Here is a 16,798-nt window from a genome sequence, read left to right on the forward strand (position 1 = left end):
TGATCAGGTAAAAACCAGAGGACTTGAACCTGCTTTCAGTGGGGACTACCCACTGACTCAATTCGCCCTTCCCTACCTATAATGAGTACATCAAAACACAAGGGCTTTGATTAGATTACAGGGGTGGTATTTTCACAAAAAATAATAAAATGGGTGGTATTTTGAGCTATTTTCCTAATTTTTTTTGAAAATACCAACCCTCCCCTAAAATTTTAAAACTACCACCTATATCTTTAAAACAAAAATTGTTTCTTCACTAAGTGTAGTTAAATATGATAAAACTGACAATGCAAAATGTTTCACGAATGTTTAATTTCATAATGGGTAATTTCAAACTTTTGTGAATGGTCGTCTGCATTGGAATTGTAATTAATCAAGCCTTGTGTTTGATGTACTCATTATAGGTAGGAAGGCGAATTGAGTCAGTGGTAGTCCCACTGAAGCAGCTCAAGTCCTCTGATTTTACTGATCAACAAGAATATGATGCATGCAAAATGATCTAAAGGAGCTTTTCTGGTAATGAACTTTACTTTGGGACACACACATGCACAATGAACTTTACTGTCTTTGATGGCATTTTGTGTTACTTGTTTGATAGGAAGGTGATGCTGCTGTTGCCGTCGCTGAGGAGGTGAAGAAGAACAACCATGTAGTAAGAAAGTTGGAGAAGCGTCAACAGATTTGCACCCTTGACCAACATATTGAAGAGCAATTTGGTGGTGGTCGTCTATTGGCTTGTATTATAGCATGGGTTCGTCCGAGTGCTTAACCGCGTTTATCATGTTTGCATCTCATGCCTTAACTCCCTGAATTCTCTCGGGCAGCTGTCAAATTGTTTGAAAATAATTGTCCACTTATAATTTGTTGAAGACTCACCTTGTTATATGTTCATTGCCTTACATGGCACATAAGCTGTTTCCATTTTGAAGTTGAACTATTTCGTACACCTCCATATATAAACATAGTTGCTCTTTATGGACGTATAACAATGTACTTGTTTGAAACGAAGTGTTCGGTTGCACTGAATTCTGCTCATTTTTGTATCCATTGTTGACATTTAGTCTCTGTGATTTTCTTTGCAATCTCAAAACCAAGGCTCCAAACTCCTATCCTAGGTATAACACCATATTTGGAACCACTTTTGTTCTTGGACCTACCCCAAAAAGTGACCGGAAGTGGCCGAACACGGAGGCCGAAAACCGGCCGGAACTTCAAGTTCAAAAATCTAATAGCTACACTGAGAACTGATTAATTCCTACCCAACAGGCAGCTAGAACAGCTCGAGAGGGTCAAAATCCATACCTGGCTCGTCCGATTTGGTTGAGAAACGAGGGAGAACGACGGCCGTGAAATTCCGGTCACAACCGTTCAATTTTTGGCAGTTTTCGGCGGCTGGAGTGGCTGACGGTGACGGAAACCGGGTGGGACGAGAAGAGGAGGCGATGACGGTTCGAACAAGACCGGTCTCGTGGCCGGTGATGGTCTGTGGCGGCGACGGCAAGCCAAGAAAAAAAAACTGTCGGGGAGGGGAAGTTCGCGACGGAGAGAGAGAGAGAGAGAGGAAAACTGAGGTTTATAAAAATTCTGATTTTTCAATTTACCGTTTTGCCCTTCGTGATATTTTAATCGTATTTTCTTCGTTAAAACTCCAATTCGAGCTCACTTCGTGTCTATGAACTCATGTCGTCGTGCTCTACGCAACAGTATATGTGGAATTGTCAAATTCCTTTTCGGTCAAAAAGTCAACTTTGAGTTCATAATTTAGTCAAAGGGCAAAATTGTCTTTTCGCATAATAAATTACTAATTAAATATGAATTTTAGGTTTGGGTCATTACAACCTACCCCCCTTATACAAATTTCGTCCTCGAAATTTATGCACCTGTCACTCGAAGAGGTGAAGGTACTGCTCCTGCATTTGGTCTTCGGGTTCCCATGTAGCCTCTTCTACAGTATGACTCCTCCATAAGACTTTCACAAGTGGAATCTCTCTCGACCGCAACACTACCCGGCTAACCCCAGAAAACTTCGTATCTTGGTAACACTGGTTGGTCGTAGCCAATTTACTACTGCTTCAATCTTTTGAGGGTTAACATAAATGCCCTCTGCAGATATCACGTGCCCCAAGAAACTCACTATGTCTAACCAGAATTGACACTTGCTGAATTTGGCATAAAGTTGCCTCCTTCTCAGAGTCCTCAACACAAGGTTTAAATGCTTCATGTGTGCCTTCTGACTCTTTGAATACACCAGAATGTCATCTATGAACACAATCACAAAGCGATCCAAATAACGTCGAAACACTCTGTTCATGAGGTCCATAAATGCAGCTAGCGCATTCGTTAATCCGAATGGCATCACCAGGAACTCATAGTGCCCATACCTCGTTCGAAACGCTGTTTTAGGCACATCCTCTTCTCTAACCCGTAACTGATGATATCCAGACCTCAGGTCAATCTTAGAAAAGACCTTGGCACCCTTCAGCTGATCAAACAAGTCATCAATGCGAGGCAAGGGATATCTATTCCGCACTGTGATCTTGTTCAGCAGTCTGTAGTCAATGCATAACCTCATGGCGCCATCCTTTTTCTTAACAAATAATACTGGAGCACCCCATAGAGAAAAACTAGGTCGGATGAAACCCTTATCTACCAGCTCCTGTAACTGAGTCTTTAATTCCCTCAACTCTGCTGGTGCCATTCTATATGGTGCCTGAGAAATAGGATTTGTTCCTGGAGCGAGGTCAATAACAAACTCAATCTCCCGATGAGGAGGTAATCCAGGAAGATCCTCAGGAAATACATCTGGAAAGTCCTGTACGACTGGAATATCTTCCAATCGCAGCCCATTATCTCTAGTATCAATGACATGTGCTATATATCTTGAGCACCCTTTTCTCAGCAACCGTTTTGCCGTCATAGCTGAAATGAGGCGATGCGTTATCGCTTTGGACACCCATCGCTGCCGGCGCGTGCGGCGGCGCACGGGAGAGTGTGGTGAAGTGACACTGTATTCTGGTCGTCATGAGAGCGTAGGAATTCGTGGATCTCAATTTGGATACCGTTTGAGCCTCGAACGGCTTTTCCATATTGTATGATTACCGGGTTCAATACTGTTGAGCCGTTGGATCGTAATCAATTTTAGATATGTTATTCGAGATAATTTTAGAAATGTGTAGGATTCGACGGATCGTGAATCGGAGTCCCGGATACTCCGACAACGCGAACCCTAGGGCTAGGGTTTATAAATTATGCGATTACAGGATTGTAATTAATCCGACCGCCCGATTGACACCAATACCCTCGGGACATGTATCCTAGATATATTGGACCTTCTAGCTGCATCCGGATCATATTGTGAGGTCATGGACCCGTGGGGTTCTGGATTGACTTTTTGGACTTTAGCGCTATTTGAGTCCCAAGATACCGCTAAACAACCCCACGTGGAAGGAAAGCTGTTATGGGCATAGGGATCACTTTAAATCGCTGCATGTACTTTTAAAGGCCGGGGGTAGGGTTTTTAATTTAATACTATATTGTATTAATAGACTATTATGGTCATTGAATCAGGCACCCGGGCACCAGTTGACCCGCAGGAGGGACCTTCAAAAAGTCCAGCGAGCTCGGACTATCAGTGAGTGGACTCTTTGTTTTAATAAATGCATTTACGCAGTTCAGTTTCAGTTATCAGCTGTTTTATTCTGTAAAATATTTTATGTTGCATGCTGCCAAGTAAAATTTCCTTTAAAGCTTATAGGAACAGATATTCTCGTTACTTCTCAGATAATGGCAGCAAAATTTAAACAGTTTTGCTTCAGAAATTTTATATTTTCTTAAATCACCTTGCACCCAGTTATTAAATGTTGCCTTCGGATTATATTTGTTGCCTTCGGTTTGGTCAGCATACTTGACAGTTGCCCCACGAGTTCCTTGGTACTCGAACTCGTGTGGAGCGAGTAATGCTGATAAAGGTGGACTACGGTTCCCTGAATCCTGCGAGTTGCGGCTCAGACTGACCTCGTGTCACTAAGACCTGTGAGTATGTGTCACCCATGGTGATGCAAGGAATTGACGGATATAAGGAATTGACGGAAATAAGGGTACACCTAGGTGATAGTTTTACACTGTTTTCAAATGTATACAATTATATATATGCATTGATTTCGGAAATAAAGAGAAAAGTTAGTTTGTATAACTGTTTTTACAGTGGGGTTAGTATGTTCATATACTAGTTTCTAAACTTTGTTTTTGGGTCCACTCACCCTTATTGTTGTTTTCCGCCCCCAGACAGTAGACGTGCACAGGAATCCACCACCGGGCCACTTCCCATCTTCCGCGCCTTTCTTCTGATGTAGAATTTTGTTTTGTAAACAGATTCACTCTTTTGTACATTTAGTAGTCGCTCTGATGTTTTGCCCTAGACTGAGATTTGAACTGTTGGAATGTATATATACATATGCTGGCAGTTGGTTGTATATATGTATACTTGTTTGGCAGGTGAAAATGTTTTGGTATTGAGCAAGTTACAAGGAAAACTCTGCCGGTTTTTCGGTAGAAGTCAACCTTGTTATTTTATCGTGTTTTGTATAGAAGGGCAAATAGGTCATTTGTGCCCGACATTTGTCAGGTGTCAGACACGCACGGGGTCTAACTCGGATTCCTAGCGGAATTTAGATCGGATCCTGTCATCATATCCTGCACTGGGAATCTGTTAGTGGACTTAGTGAAGCATACAGCTCTCTTAAGATTTCTCAAATTAGTTTTGACTTTGTTCCTTTTAAATAATTTATGCAGCAATTCTACTTTTCTGCTTAGCATTCTGTTGTTATTGGAATTTGGAACCTCATAATGTTTAGAAAGGAGTAAGATATACTTTACTCCCATGAACAAATGTGGAAAATCACTTAACACGCTTCCACCACAATAGTAGAAAAATAAGTCCCTCATTTGTTTAGAATTTTTCATTAATAGCTATTCTGTTAGTATATTTACCATTAGTATAGTTTTAGGGCCAAGTTCGTATGAGCAGATGACTAATTTGAAATATGTAATCGATCATTTTGCTATCTGACTCAATCTTTGAAACATTAGTGTGGTGATTAATAAATGCGTATAAGTGCAATGCGCAGTGTGCATGTACAAATAAATGTGCAGATTCGTTTGTTTACTTCCATGTGTTAGAAATCATGGTAATTTAACAGTTTTATCACAGAAGAATGAAGGTTTGGAATGCATAGAAGCCTGCATTATACACTAAGTATAGAGATGGTTACCAAATATCATGTTGAGCACTGTGACCCGTGCAAAGTTAAACTGCATACATTAGTTTACTAGTTGCTCTTTATCTTTTTGAAGATTCATTAGTTGTTCCAAAAATTAGTTATCCCTATTAGATCACATAATGTTTGAACTAATGGTCATCAACTCAATCCTGCCTTTGCTTGCTTGGAGAAGCTTTGCTGTTTACTTTTTTTTTTTTGTCAAAAGGTTTAATGGAAAGCTATCTATCCATTCCAAATTAAATTCACGTGTTCTTTGTTTTCCTTATAGTTGTAAGAAAATGGAGGTCAAACAATGGACATATGTCAGAAATGAAAAACATAGGAAGTACATAATTCGTTTCTACCTAAAATGCAATAAACTGGTGATACGTTGGTGATACAGTGGCAATACAGAGGCGATAAAAGGGTGCTAGAAATTGCTGTTTCTGTTTATTTTGGGGTTCTTCTTTTGTTTCATTTCATTTACTTAGCTTTGATAATTGGATGATTACGAGATGAATTTGTGTCAAGTATTAATACAACAATTACATATATGAAGATTAAGACGAACAACATATCGTATCACCAAACATAATCAAACTACCAAATGTAATCATCCTTTTCTTCAACCCATCACAAAGCATTTGCATATTTATTCATACCTTCCTTTTTTTTTTTTTTTGTAAATTATTTTTTTGTTATTATTTTTTAAAATAATTTCTTATAATGTCTTACGGTGCAATTATGATGCATCTGACTGCTTGTTTTTGAAAAGCATGTTGTTTCTTTCTCGTCATCATCTTCTTTTTGAAAGAAGTAGGGCCTAAACCGTAAACCCATTGATGAGCCGTAGTCAATATACATACAATATAATAGCAACATTAGGCCAATATACATACACTAGAGAGGCAATATTAGGGCAATATAATGGCAATACGACAGCAATAGCATCACAATATACATGCAATAGGGTGGCAATATGCCTACAATACAAAGGCAATATTAGTACAATACACATGCAATAAGACAGCAATATTAAGTAAATCTACATACAATACACACACATCCATTACAGACTACAATTTAGACATGCAAAATAAATCACCACCGAACCCTAACAATACTATCCCACGAAGGGAAAAGAAAGGGAACACTTTGACATCGCATCACCCAGCACCGCATGAACCGAACCAGCACTCACCCTTACTAGAGGTCCATCAAAAGATCCATGTCTTTGGCATTCCTCCTCCCTGCATGCACTAGGCTATGATGAGCCATTCCCTCTCCACCCATATTCAGCACCTCACAAACACCAGCTACATCAATTTCACTCCAATTGTAGTCTAATGAGATGACCAAAGCATAATCTCGGAACATTTCAAAGCCGTTATTGAAATATTCAACCATGTCATGGTTAAATTCTTCAGATTTTGTGAATTTTTCGACAACATATTTCTTTGTCTCTTCCAATTTTAACTTGAGGGACTCTAACTCTTTGCTTCGACTTTTTGCTTTTAGAGTTTGCTTCACTTCTCCAGCATATGCTTTGTTGAACTTGTTGGCCATGTTTCCCATAAATTGGCCATGAATATCACATTTGCTATCCCACCAATCTGTTGCCTAAGACAAATATTGGAGGTCGTGCTTGACGACAAAGATTTTGTCAAGTGGATCATTGCTCTCAGCCTCACTTCTTTATGAAGTGGGATCGTGATTGGGAGTCAGAGATGGAGATGGGAACGACACATGCCACAACTAGTCTCTCGGGTAACTGACATGCTCGCTTGGAGGGCGTACACAGTACTACAAAAAACGAAATAGACGACGATGATTCACTGTCGTTGTGATACTTTGAAAACTGTCGTTAAATTGACCGCCATCTTTTGGAGTATCAAACTACGGCGGCTTTTCACCGTCGTTTATCTGTAAAGACGACAGTTTTTAGTAAAACCGTCATTGTTATGATGTAAAGACGACAATATTTTGTTAAAACCCGTCGTTGTTTATGGGTAAAGTCGACGGTTTATAAAACCGTCGTTATTTATGGGTAAAGACGATGGTTTTTGTTTAAAAGACGACGGTATTTTGTTAAAACTGTCGTTGATTGTATATAAAGATGACGGTGTTTTGTTAAAAAACGGCGTTGATTGTATATAAAGACGACGGTACTGTGTTAAAAATGGTCGTTGATTATATTTACAAACGACGATTTTTGCAATAAAACCATCATTTTATTATCTTTAAATATGTCGTCTAATACGTTCCCAAGCTATTACATTTAGGTTTTTGTTTCCTATGATTCTATACAACGATTTTAACTAGAAAACCAATTATAATGCTTTATCAACGAATATATATGCTCAAAAATTATTTCTTTCATAAAACTTAAAAATTCAATTGTTATTACATAGTCAACCAATCTTTGCTCTATTACATACATATTTCCTACCTATAATTATAAATAATGGAGAACTCACAAATTCTACTAATTTGATCTTAACTTCATCAATTTGTTCTTCGGTGTATGAGTTAGCTCTCCCTTCTTGCACATTTTCCAAGCTGTTCTATTCTCCTCCAGTGTAGCAATATCAGCAACAACAGGGTATCTATAGATCTGAAATCATAACTGCAGATGATTCTCAATTAACAAAGAGGAAAACCGTTTTCTTTTATAACTTTGGTTCTGAAATATATAACAAAATGCAAAGACCTTTGCTTCTGAAAAGGAGCAAAATTTTGTCAACCAATTCATAGTAAAAAAGAAGAAACTAGTGAACCTAACCAGAGAAAATGCTAACCTACAAAACCAACTCCAATACTTTAACCACAACATTAATACTTGAGATTTTCTTCTCATGGATTATGATTAAAGGATTTTCCAATTCCTATCAGCACATACACAAGTTTGAAGATAATCAGCATCAAGCAAAAAGGGACTTGAGGTGCTTCTAACTTTAACAAGCAGCCCTCTAACAGTTTCAAGACATAGTTATCGCTGAATCAAACTAAAACTTACACATTTCTGATTGTTCTGGTTGGTGATGAAGTAAGGGGATATGTAGCCCCTGTCTAGCTTCATTCCCTCAACAACCTCCAACTCATTGTCCAATGTTTTCCCATCCTGCATAAATTAACATAGTGTGAAGCTTACATGGTTTTGATATCATTTGGGAATAAAAACATAAAATAAAATTATTTGCCCTTCAATAAATTTCTTTAAAAATTTCATAAGACCCATACATACCTCACTTTAAAACAACAATAAAAAGAAGCTGTTATCATCCAGATTTCAGCCCTTGCAATACGGTAACTACATTAATATGCCTATGACAAATATGCTGACTAGAAACAGACATAGGCAAATAAAGTCACATACCCATCAGCACAGCCATTGTCCAGGTCTTGATGAGATACAAGCCAATAGACGACCACCACCAAATTGCTCTTCAATATGTTGGTCAAGGGTGCAAATTTGTTGACGCTTCTCCAACTTTCTTACTACATGGTTGTTCCTCTACACCTCCTCAGCGACGGCAACAGCAGCATCACCTTCCTATCAAACAAATAACACAAAATGCCATCAAAGACAGTAAAGTTCATTGTGCATGTGTGTGTCCAAAAGTAAAGTTCATTACCAGAAAAGCTCCTTTATTTCATTTTGCAGGCATCGTATTCTTGTTGATCAGTAAAATCAGAGGACTTGAGCTGCTCCAGTGGGACTATCACATCATAATACTTACAGTTTTGTAAATGAAAATGGATATATAAGAGCATCTCCAAGGGAGATGTCAAATACCAAACATCAAATTTAAATTTGATGGCTGATGTGGCAATTTGATATTTACACAGTTTTAAAATCCACCCGATATGTCAAATAAATAATTATTGTAACAATCAAATCATTTAAAATAAAGAAGAAAAAAAGAAAAAAAGAAAAGTAATAAATGAAAGTAACAGCCAACTATCTTTTAAAAATAATAAAATATTCATTTGACATCTTGCTTTTGGGATGTCAAAAATAACATCTCAACCTCCAGCCTTTATTCTATATCAGCTTTGACACATCGGTTGGAGTGATGTGAGATGCTATTTCTAGCTTTTAAATGTCTATGTGGCACTTTTGACACATCGGTTGGAGATGCTCTAAGTAGTAAAGTGAGAAAATTTTAGCAATTTATTTTGAGATTTTGCGAGTTCAGTGAGAAAATTTCAATTTTAGGAGATAAAGTGAGACCGAGAATCCGTTTTAGGGGGTAAAATAATAATTCACTTATTTTAAAATATCTGTTGAAGTACATATGTTTACGAGACATGTTGAAGTACCACACAAGGCATCAAATTTAAATTTGATGTTTGAATTTTGCCATCTTCAAGGGAGAGATGCTCTAAGGTTAGGTAATTGTGTTGTTTTAACTAGACATTGTTTTCTCCTTGTCTTTATGCTTGGTTCATCAATTTTAATGCATTGAACTTAGATGCTTAATTAGTAGTGAGTATTCACGTCGACAAATTATCTCACACCCTTAATTTGAGAAACTCGTTACACTCCCTCATTCGATCAATGTCTCTGAGTAAGTTCATTTTGATAAATACGTTATAAACAGAGTTTTTTCCTGACAACGAGCCAATTTCATTGGAAATGCATCCATGTGATACTTGGAATTGTTAGTTGTTAACCTCAATGTTGAGCATGATTTAATTCATAAAGAACCAAAATTGACATGTATTCAACCTGGAAAGAAAACCCAAAAATAAAAATAAAAAAAGGCGGCAAAAGTTCCGTACTGAACGGTTTGAGGCACAAAATACCGGTTAACGGTATAAATTTTGGCCCACTAAAAGTTTGGTATGACTAATGAGTTGGGCTGTCTCCCAAACCTAACGGATTCATACTATTCCTCTGACCTCTGGTCTGGTTAATAGGTTGGTGAGGAATGTTATATCCGATACAATATCGGACGGCTGGAAATTTTGGGGTTCAATTCGCGTTTCTCTTTCCATCATTTCAACACGAAACGCATGATCAATCAAACGGCCCAGAACGATGTTTGTGAAATAGACAGCAAGCAAGCAGCAGGCAAGGAATGTCGGTAGCCACAAACGCATGCAGGGATGCTAGCCGTGCACGCAGACAGACAATCCAGTGGCTCTACAGCCACAAAACATAAGCTCGTGGGCCCCACAAAACACAGCTTCTGCAATTCTCCACCAGTTACTTTACTTGGCCTTCTCTCTATCTTCCCAGAATCAATCCATAATCATACAAACAAACAGTCATCACTCCAATAGTTGGTGGTGAAGGGTTTAAGAGGTTTTTCGAAAACTAAGCTGTTTGTTTGTGCTTTCTTGGAAAGCTTTGATTGTTGAAGAAGGAGCTTTTGGAGAGAGAGGGAAGATGAAAATTCAGTGTGATGTGTGCGAGAAGGCACCGGCGACAGTGATTTGTTGCGCAGATGAGGCGGCGCTGTGCGCCAAATGTGACGTTGAAGTGCATGCAGCAAACAAGCTTGCAAGCAAGCACCAGAGGCTTCTCCTTCAGTGTCTCTCCAAGTTGAACAAACTCCCTAGATGTGACATTTGCCAAGTAATTTCACTCCCCACGTTCTTTGTATTGTGATTTTGATTTTCCCTTTCTGTTGGACTTGTTAGTTTACCTGAAATTGCTAAGATAAACAAGCTTTCCCGTTCAATATGATGCTTAATCAGAGACGTGAGTTAGGCTAGTTGGTAAGACACTCAAGTTCGAGCCTCCTCCTTGTAGAGTAAATTAATAAAAAAGAATCTGTTGTTCATTCTCTCTCTCACATATTATTTTCTGATTTGCAGGACAAGGCAGCTTTTATATTCTGTGTTGAAGACAGAGCCCTCTTTTGCCAGGATTGTGACGGGTCAGTTCATTCGGCCAATAGCCACTCTGCCAACCACCAGAGGTTCCTCGCGACCGGAATCCGGGTGGCATTGAGCTCCAGTTGTACTACTAAGGACACTGAAACAAGTAGCTTGGAGCCACCCAGTCATGGCTCGCAGCAGATTTCAACAAAATTGCCAACACCTCAGCCTTCTGGCTTCTCATCCCCTTGGGGGGTTGATGACTTGCTGCAATTATCAGATTTTGAATCTTCTGACAAGGTTAGAAAGATACCGGAAAACATATATATATATATATATATATATATATATATATTGGAAGTTATGTAGCTTTACTCATCGCAAATATTCTTGCAAAAAGGAAAGAAACTTTTGAGTTTTTAAGACTCTCAAAATAAAACAATCTTGCAAAGCTTTCAACAAAAGAAGCTCAGCTAAGATGATTCTTTCTCCTAAGATATATGTGATTTGCATTTTGTTTCATCTATTCATGTCCTTGAGATTAAGAAGCTCTTGTGTGTGGTCATTCCAGAAAGGGTCGCTTGAGTTTGGAGAGCTTGAATGGATAGCAGATATGGGTCTTTTCGGTGAGCAGTTTCCGGAGGAAGCCTTGGCAGCTGCTGAAGTTCCTCAGCTTCCGGTATCACAGCAACCCAATTTTACCTCATATAGACCCCCCAAATCGAACAATCCATACAAGAAGCCAAGAATTGTAATGGCAGAGGATGATGATGAGCACTTTACTGTTCCTGATCTTGGAGATTTTAGACATGTATCAACTTGATGATAGGTTGAAGTATATATATGTTCATACTAAGTACATACCGGTATGTATTTATGTATGTATGTAAGAATTTATGATGCATTTGGGGGATTTGCTTCTTTCGTTTTCGTTTATTTGATCCATCAGTATGTAATTTTGCCTACTTCGTAATAAGACCATATGCAATAGAGGGGCCTTGTTGAGCCAGAAGAGTTGAAGAAATTCCTTAGCAAACGGGCAAGCTGATGCCTCCCCTGTGCTCGTTTCTGTACGTTATATTATTACATTCACATATGTTCCAACTCCTCGTTAATCAGATTTCTTGGACTGGAAACACAGCTTCGATTCGAGTGCCCGATGCTTAGGGAAATCACTTGCAGTGACATTTGCAAATGGCTTGCTTGTGTATTTAGGAAATATTTATCAACTCTGTTAAGTCAGGCGCATTTTTAGTCAGGCGCATTCCTTGATCACCCAACATGGTGACCAGGGTTGATTTCCAATAAAACTAACTAATTAACAGAAGTATTTCTGGGAATGCAAAACAAGTAGAATGATATGATATCTCTGTCCTTCAGTGACGAATTTCCAAGTAAACTACTTTAATGCAGGAGCAAACGTCGTGGACCAAATTGAATACAAAGAAAATTGTATACAAGATTTCAGAAACTGCTATAAACAAGAATTGGTTCTATCCCATACAAAATTAGCTGTCTTATATAAGCCAATTAACACTAACGTTGCCAAGCCATGTAAAAAGAGGGAACTGCGCCAAAGCGATAAAGAGCAAAAGATAATGATGCTTGCTTGAATCATAACTCCTCACCTCTGCAAAAAGGACTCTTTTCATAGTCTTCACCAAGAAAACTCCCATGCATAAACAGGTCCAAGGCATCAAAAAATAGTATGAGTAACTCAACACAATCCGTCCAAGTACGGCCAAGCACAACCCTGTGAAAGCATAGCCAGCATATGCCACCATGTCCAGCAATGGTGCCTCACCACCACCCAAGGAAAGCAATGTTACTTTCAGTAGTGCAACTTGCATAAACCAGCCAAGCAATCCCTTGATAAACAACCAGTTTAGAGCTTCAGGACTAAACCTGAGAGGCAATAAACAAAAAACAATTTTAAAATACCATGAGTTTCTAACATTGAAGGATTGAAAGAACAAGAACATGAATAAATCTGAATTGAAACCATGATGAAGTTCAGGAAGCTACAGACAGGCCATCATACATTCAAAAATGCAGTGATAATACAATCTTGGCCTTGGAAATAGTTCATTGTTTCACTTTAATTTACAAATATAAATTCATCTGTCGTGTATTTATATAGAAAAGATAAAGAAGGAAAAGGAAAAGAAACTGGTGCATCAACATGCGGTTAATGATTTCTCCGAAAAAAAACAGCTAAATTTGGCCACATCATGAGAACGGTGTGGGCTGCTGAAAAAGTTTTTGGTCCCAGTGCAACATACCTCTTTGGTCCCAGTGCAACATACCTCTTTGGTCATACATAATAGTCCAACTTACGGGTCACATGTACAATCTAGGAAAAAAATGTTATTTTGAGCATCATCTTCGATGAATTTTTGCAAGCACTTCTCTTGCGTTTAAGCCTTAAGCAACTAGAAGGTACTTCGATAAAGGAAGACCATGAACAAGGGAAAAACTAAATGCAGCTACAGTATATTACCCAAAAGGAACCAATACATTGTGTTGAAAGTGGACAAGGAAGAAGGTGCAAATAGATTGGGTACTAAATAGAACTCTTTTTCCAAAACTGGGGAACTAAAGTAGAAATTACAAACTAATAGTAGGCTAATAGTAGGATGCTGAATTGCAATAAAAGGAAAATAACAGGAAAAAAAAATTAAAAAAACAAGAAGTTAAGACAAAATGCAGTCATCGTTCTCATATCATAATGTTTTCCCATCACAGGATTAATATGAATAAAAGAGGAAACTGCTTAGAGTAATATCTAGAAATTTCACAAAACTTACTTTCCTTGAAGACCCAATGAGAAGCCAGCCAGTACCACATAGGTACCAAATGCCATAAATGGAATGTACAGGTCTGGTGCATTGATGTCATAGATTGGGGGTTTATAAGAAAGCCTGCCTCCTACTGGTTCAGTTATTCTTGTCCAATGGCCCTGAAAAAACAAAAGAGAGGGCAGGGGGAATGAGTAAGTTCTATGGCAGGATAATCTGATTCCACAAGGAAAATTTCAAAATGTTAGCGCTTCGCTTACCCTGTGAAGAAATGGAAATAGAACAACCTTCAACTTGTTCCGGACATACTGGTCATTCACTTGGAAGTAGTATTGAGGATCAGAGAAATACCTACTGATCTGCTCATTTCAACACAAAATATCAGAATAAAGCTCAACTACCTCAAACAGACTTAAGAAACTCTAACAGGTAAGAAGTAAAGAACTTCGAAAGGGCCTAATCTAGTCACTTGATGGCAATCATACAAGGCCATTATCATGCTTAAAGTACGTGAATACAATTTACACGAGTGGGAGACCAATGCAAAATGCTATAGAAGCATCTCCATAAACCAGTTCCAACTTACGCATCAGGCCATAATGTACAAAACAATATACAAATCTAATTAAAATGGATCATCAAACTTTCACCCAAACAAAGAATAAAAAAATTTGTACAACCAGAATCAAGCCTTTCCAAAATGGTTCATTCAATAATGCCAATCATCATTCTGCCAAATTAAAAGAGGTCAATTTCATAATGCAAGATACAAATTTTTTGACAATGATTCATGAAACTTATATGTTATAATAAAAATCTTCCAAACTTTCATATGATTTACAGTTAAATCAAAAACTTTATAACTTGACCACAAAGGGGAGTAATAAGCTAATGGTGCATATCGTAAACTTCAATAGCTGAACCCAGATCATAACAGTGGTCAACTACTTACATTGCTTTGTACATACTCAGAACTTGATCCTAAAATTTTCTCTCCATACGCGCCCAATCCACCACGGATAAGTCCTGAACCGGCACCGTAAAACGTATTTCCAAACGGATTTGGCTGCGAAGTTGCAGGCGGTATTGGCACTCCAGGCTGGGCTCCCACGTTATTGTACATTTCTGTAGTTCAACACACACAGAAAAAAAAAGTCAGATACAGATTGTTTCAATTACAATGCACCCAGAACAAGACTTCATTGGTGATAATAAATATATATTTTGAAATCAATCAAGAATCCAAGACCACCTAAAAAGAAAGAGAGATGAGTAAACCCTAGATCTGGAGGTTGAGATGGAGAGACTAAGGAAAAGAGGGAAGTCGCGGGGGGACTGCTGACGGATGAGAGAAGAAGCAGGTGGTTGGAGGCCGCGTTGATTTCTGCTCTAGGTTGGCAGAGCCGGCTTCGACTTCGGCCCTAGGTTGGCAGAGACGGCATCGATTTGTGAGAGAGAGAGATGGAGAATGGGAAGGAGTTAAAAAAAACTCAGGAAAAGCCTGTAGCCTATTTATTATTATTTTTTTTGGGTCTGTGTTAAGGCACCGTCTATACCGTATTGCACCGGTGCACCCATACAACGTTTTTGTTTTGGAACCTGTCAACCGGCTCTCAAGGTTTACTATATATATTTTTTTTCTCTTTAAGTTTCAAAAATTTAATAATTAATCGTTTTAGTGTCCTAAAAATAATAAGTTTTTGTTTTTATTTAATCAGAAACAAGTTTCCTTAATATAGGAAGGCAAGAGCCAATTACACCAGAGTGAACTTAAAAGATAAGCTCAAATAAGTTCAACATAAAAAGCATAAAGCCCACTACACTCATAAAACCTATTACAGACAGAAAGCCCACCAAAGAAGAGGAGTGATATTGGAAGAGAAAAAGGGAAGAACAACAGAAACTAGGGTCGAGAAAATTGGGGGACAAGGGACCTAAACAACGAGGGATGGTCATGTGGGGATATGGAGAAAGGATAGAAAATAGAGGCATAATTATGATCAAAAGAAGTTCAGTGGCACAATTGTAATTTTTTTAAAATTCAGTTTTTAAAATTCAGATTTTTTTTCTTCTCCTCCTCGCGATCTGCACGACCAGCCCACTTCGAATAAACATTTCTCCTCCGTCCAAGCACCAAATCGGGTGCCACAACTTGCAAAAGCTTCGTCTCTCTCTCTCTCTCCTCTTTCCATACATATCCATATCCAGCCTTGATTCCAAGTAAATCCACCAGAAAATCGAGCCAAAGTTGAACCAAAAAGGGGCCCAAACTGCTGTGCAAAAATCAGCAGCGCTTCTTGGTTTTTTCCGGCGGTTTTCAGCCACCATCTCCGACAAGTGAGGTATGGTTTCTCATATATTTTTTGAGCTCTGGCTGATGGTTGGGTAGGATTGGATCAATTTCTAGAGTTGATAACCCAAATCACGAATTGAAATTTGGCCGGTTTTCAGGACGAGATTCAGGCCACTTCCGACCATTTTTGGGGGTATGCCCAAGAACAAAAGTGACTTCAAACGAGGTTTTACACACACCTAGGGTAGGAAGCTTGGCCCTGATTTTGAGAATTTTCCGGCGATCATTATCGCTTTGGACACCCACGTGTTGGCGGCGCCTGTGGCGGTGCGTGGGCACTGTAGAAAAGGGGTATTGTGTCCCAATGCGATCTCCTAGTTGTCACGAGTGCATAGGCGTGCTCGGATTCCAATTTGGATACCGTTTGAGCTTCAAATGGATTTTGCATATTGTATGATTTCCGGGTTTGATAGGCTCGGACCGTTGGATCGAACCCAAATTTATGTATGTTGTACCTTGTATCTCCCGGATCGTAAAATAAATTTAGGGGGGAATCCAATGCAGGTCTTGTAAAGTTGTATGTCAAATGTGAAGATTATAGCATTGAATATTAAAATACA

General features: G+C 38.6%; 2 protein-coding genes across 3 annotated transcripts; one reads left to right on the forward strand and one right to left on the reverse strand.

Moving 5' to 3' along the window:
- On the forward strand, positions 10,496-12,123 carry LOC18784147 (B-box zinc finger protein 24). Its single transcript, XM_007215806.2, has 3 exons — positions 10,496-10,842; positions 11,085-11,387; positions 11,659-12,123. Exons 1-3 carry the CDS (start codon positions 10,654-10,656, stop codon positions 11,908-11,910), a joined length of 744 nt encoding a protein of 247 aa, XP_007215868.1. The 5' UTR covers positions 10,496-10,653; the 3' UTR covers positions 11,911-12,123.
- Positions 12,437-15,414, reverse strand: LOC18782528 (protein YIF1B). Of its 2 annotated transcripts, none has more exons than XM_020559599.1 (5): positions 15,164-15,414; positions 14,838-15,010; positions 14,146-14,244; positions 13,895-14,046; positions 12,437-12,992 (listed from the first exon to the last, which is right to left on the reverse strand). In XM_020559599.1, exons 2-5 carry the CDS (start codon positions 15,006-15,008, stop codon positions 12,605-12,607), a joined length of 810 nt encoding a protein of 269 aa, XP_020415188.1. In that variant the 5' UTR covers positions 15,009-15,010; positions 15,164-15,414; the 3' UTR covers positions 12,437-12,604. The 2 variants fall into 2 exon arrangements, with proteins under 2 accessions (XP_020415188.1, XP_007215807.1); XM_007215745.2 differs by having other exon boundaries at positions 15,138-15,370.

The sequence above is a fragment of the Prunus persica genome, chromosome G3 (genome assembly GCF_000346465.2).
Source record: "Prunus persica cultivar Lovell chromosome G3, Prunus_persica_NCBIv2, whole genome shotgun sequence".
In the NCBI taxonomy this organism is placed as follows: domain Eukaryota; kingdom Viridiplantae; phylum Streptophyta; class Magnoliopsida; order Rosales; family Rosaceae; genus Prunus; species Prunus persica.

Bases quoted from the DNA above. Each gene is read 5' to 3' on its own strand.
- LOC18784147 (XM_007215806.2), top strand. From the start codon at position 10,654: ATGAAAATTCAGTGTGATGTGTGCGAGAAGGCACCGGCGACAGTGATT. The intron at 10,843-11,084 runs GTAATTTCACTC...TCTGATTTGCAG, and splicing joins CTAGATGTGACATTTGCCAA to GACAAGGCAGCTTTTATATT. The intron at 11,388-11,658 runs GTTAGAAAGATA...TGGTCATTCCAG, and splicing joins ATTTTGAATCTTCTGACAAG to AAAGGGTCGCTTGAGTTTGG.
- LOC18782528 (XM_020559599.1), bottom strand. From the start codon at position 15,008: ATGTACAATAACGTGGGAGCCCAGCCTGGAGTGCCAATACCGCCTGCA. The intron at 14,245-14,837 runs GTAAGTAGTTGA...TGAAATGAGCAG, and splicing joins CTGAGTATGTACAAAGCAAT to ATCAGTAGGTATTTCTCTGA. The intron at 14,047-14,145 runs GTAAGCGAAGCG...TTGTTTTTTCAG, and splicing joins TATTTCCATTTCTTCACAGG to GGCCATTGGACAAGAATAAC.